Source organism: Suillus subalutaceus, assembly GCF_016647625.1.
Source record: "Suillus subalutaceus strain FC151 chromosome Unknown DFJ58scaffold_189, whole genome shotgun sequence".
Classification (NCBI taxonomy): Eukaryota; Fungi; Basidiomycota; class Agaricomycetes; order Boletales; family Suillaceae; genus Suillus; species Suillus subalutaceus.
In genome coordinates, this window is record NW_024540438.1 from 40,821 (window position 1) to 44,811 (window position 3,991).

General features: G+C 41.9%; 1 protein-coding gene across 1 annotated transcript; it reads right to left on the minus strand.

The window, feature by feature from the left end:
- Positions 1–1,431: 1,431 nt before the first annotated feature.
- Positions 1,432–2,836, minus strand: DFJ58DRAFT_846836 (uncharacterized protein; the record flags this gene model as incomplete). Its single annotated transcript, XM_041393365.1, has 7 exons — positions 1,432–1,558; positions 1,600–1,844; positions 1,964–2,072; positions 2,151–2,295; positions 2,386–2,521; positions 2,549–2,613; positions 2,818–2,836. 7 exons carry the CDS (start codon positions 2,834–2,836, stop codon positions 1,432–1,434), a joined length of 846 nt encoding a protein of 281 aa, XP_041237172.1.
- Between the last annotated feature and the right edge of the window lie 1,155 nt (positions 2,837–3,991).

The window sequence follows — 3,991 nt, forward strand, 5'->3', positions numbered from 1 at the left end:
CAATCCTGAAAGTATCCTAAATGACAGCACTACAAGGTATATTAGTGTCATCACCACCAGCCTCAGCATCGAGCTGAGACTCGGGTGATTCATCCTCCAGGCTGTGAATGATACCTGTACAATTTTCAATGTCGTTGTAAAGCTTTGGGTAGCTGCGCAGGTACAAATTGAGAACTATTTGTGCGTTCTTACTTGTAAGGCACTCAGCCAAGAGGTTCTACTCTTTCACAGTACACTTTTTCCATGACTGCCATAATATGTATGATTCAGTGGATCCATAAATTGAGATAGTCAAGAATACCTTTTATACCAGTTCACATCCTAATGGACTTGTCATATACCATATATCCGGTTACAGATCCGATGATCTGGATCTCAGATCCGATCCAGATCCGATGAACATATCCATCGTCCGGTCCACAGATCCGCTTTGATTCTTATTTCATTTCCTGTTCATATAACTCTAACTATCGTTCAACTCCTTTCGGTATTCCTGTACACCGGTATACCGGTTATCCTTTACTTCCGCTTTGCTTACTGATCCGCTATGCTTACTGATCCGCTACACTTACGAATCCGCTTTTACTTGTACTTCATTCCCGGTTCATGATTCGTGATCCATCCAACTTACCAATACGCTCCACTTAGACTTTGCTTATACTTTCGTACATAGCCTCGCACCTTTGCTTATTGATCATTCCGTTAGCTATCCGTAGTATATAAACCTTTGTATATGCGCTGTAGTAGATCAGTTCGAATATCATCTTAGATTGCACTCATTCCGTCTGGACTCTGAGTCCCTCCGTTATCCATCCGGACTTGAGTACGCTACTCTTGTCTACTCCGAGACTTAGGATAGATTCCTATAGTCTACATATCCGCCTCTGTCTTCGGACAGTCCTCACCCGTTAGTTTCTAGTCCGGATCCGATCTGGATTGGCCGTTACTCTATACGTTCGATATCCAGAAGTCTTAACGGATCCATTGCAATACTTATCCGTTTCACTAGACGCGATACTTTAGCTCTCTGAAATAAGGGGCAAGACTCGAGAAAGGGGCACAGCGTACGAGCTGAGGCCGAAGCCCTTCGGATCCGATACTACTTGAGTATGGTCTTAACAGGACTCATCATAAAATCATAGACCTCCACACTTGCAGCTACAGATGCATCTCATAAAATAGGCAATGATGTTGTGAATTTAACTTGCTCTGGTGTTATTCCATCGTTGCACACCAGACTGCCCCAATCCAGCCAATGCATGACGATGCTGCACATTTTCAAGGGTCACCTTGGACCATTGTCGCTTCAAGCCCTTGTCTATCCACTTTTGGACAGTGCCTTTGTTCAGATGTGAAAAAAGGGCTGGATGTTCTCAAGAAAGTCCCTTGGTCATGGCTTGTGGGGACCAATCAAATTTATGTGCAGCTGTGTCAATATGAACCCAAAGGAGAGGGTGATACCAGTTTGTCTGCTTGTGCCATTCCTGCCTTGTTCCACCACATGTTCTGTTTCACTGATCCTTCCAATGTGAATCTGATCGAGACAGCTCCACTACATCTAATGCAGTCATTGTTCCATGTGTGTGTTTATTGACTTACCTGATTGATAGATGGTTCATTTTGTCTCTTTTCAGTGGCAACAGCAGCTCTTTTGCGCTCACAGTGATGGCATTGCTGTTCAGCTGCTCCTTCATGTTAACTCCGTTCTCGCTCCAGCTATTCTTCTTCTTCCTCATTTTCTTCTTTTCCCAGGACTCTCGTGTCAAGGCATCTAGCCTCTCCCACTGCAACTTCTTCTCCCTTTCAGTTTCAAGTGGTTTCCACCTCAAGTCATCAAAGGTGAGCTGCTAGGTTGGCACAGTGGTACTCCAGTTAGGAGGTGCAGGCTTAATTTTTTCAGATAAATCGACCCTCAATTTATGACTGGATTGAATCGGAACAGTGCATGTTTTCATTTGCTTACCACCATCTGATGAACCTTCGCTGATCTCCATGATGCCCGCAAATGAACCACTTTGTGCAGGCTGCGCACATTGGGTTTTTGCCCGTTTTTCAGGACTAGCGCTGACATCCTTATTGATATTCATTGGGTTTTTGCACCTTATAAAGAAGTAACTTTTGAATGAACTCTAAATAAAAAAATAGCTCACTTCACAGGAATTTTTGCACCCTGTATTTTTGTGGCCATTATGAGTCTCTCGAGCCATACTTCATGCAGGAATTCTCGTTTGGAGTCCTTCTCCAATTTTTTGACAGCAAGTTTGAACATCTGGATGAGCACTTCATACTGCTTTCCTCATTCGTGGAAAACAATGGTTCTATTTAGCACGAGTTTGTGAGTCTCAAAGCAGACTTCAAGGTTCCTATTGAATACAAACCAAACACCCTCCTCCTCTATAAGTTCAGGGTCAAGACCAAAACCATATTGTGAACTTGAGGGGTCGAGCGGAAGGACTGTAGGCAGATTTTTCAACAGCTCAGCAAGATGATGGATGTGAGAGATGAGTTCTGAGGATGGGCCCTGTTGAGCCAATGAATCATGACTCACATTCTGCTCTTTTGCTGCAGCTGCAATGGATTTGTATGGCTTATTTCCAATTGCCTGGATTGCAGCTTGAATGTGCAACTCATATGTATGTAGGGTCTAGCACAGCTCATAGCTTTCCTCATCTACCACTACAGACTTGTAAATGCAGACTAGCTGCACCCAGTACCAGTCAGCACTTCCAAAGTGGGTGTGTGCAGTTTAAAACTCTGTCATGGCACATATTGGCAGGTGACATTTCTGTGTGACTTCAGCACTTTCAATTATCTCACTCAATTCTGCTTCAATCATGGTTGTTCAACCTCACAATGAGTTGTATTAGAGAGAGAATGATATCTATGCTATGAATTTTGTGAAAGTGCCGACTTCTGTGGGGTGCTGATTGCAGTGGAAGGGATAGTAAGAGCCAGTTCAACAATGAGATGTTGACCAACATTTGGCTGAACTCATGTGAGATGTTCTCAGCTTGGAATTTGTCGAAGGTCGGAACTTGAATGGTATGGTCACATTTGGACTAACCCTAGACTAGGGCGCATGCACTGTTATCTAGTAGGCAGGATATGATACTTCATCCTTGGATTGATCCTCTATGGGTCCCTACTGCAATGGATTGTCAATCAGAAGTCCCAAATTTTGTGCCCAAACACCCAGAAGCTCGTCACCACTGTCATGCATGGTGTGGTGTTCATACCATGACATATACAAATAGCAGTGTAAAAGGAGATGAGTAGAGGAGTGTACAAAGGATATACTTCTCACTTATATAAGCTTTGTTTCTATTTATTTAGTTGTATCTGTAGTTTCCATTAGTTTCTGTCTCTTTCCATGTTTCCATTTGTTCATGTTTATTCAGCCACTTGATTACATCAGTGAGCCACTCAGATATGTTTGTAAGCATGTCATGTGATTGGTAATATTCTGATTTGTAAGGACTTTCCATGACTCATCATGTTTTGTCATGATTCGTCATGCTTTGTAATATTTTACAGTGCTTTGTAATATTTTACTGATGTACTTTAGTAAGCAGCTGATTCAGCACACCAAAAGGCTTGGTTTGTAAGCATAATCTTACCAATCCAGTAATGACTCATTGCTTAGTAAGGATGGTTTCTAAAATGTATATAAGGACTCCATTCTCACATAATATGTTAAGTTTTTCCCCTTTCATTCTTTTTCCAATCTGTGTGGGAACATAGGAATTTAAAGTCAGGAGTTTTCCCACTTTCTGTCTCAACACTGTGAGATCCAGAAGAAAGTGAAGGCCTACGAGTTGCCTTTGAAAACCATTGTATTCGCTAGTCTAGATTGATTATATACTATCTTACAGGGATTGCCTATACAATAATCTATTGTTTAATCTATCATTTTAGTATTTGTGTCACGTTCAGTTCAGAGAGGTCCATATTACCTACTAGGTTTAAGTTAACCTGACAAAATATATACTAC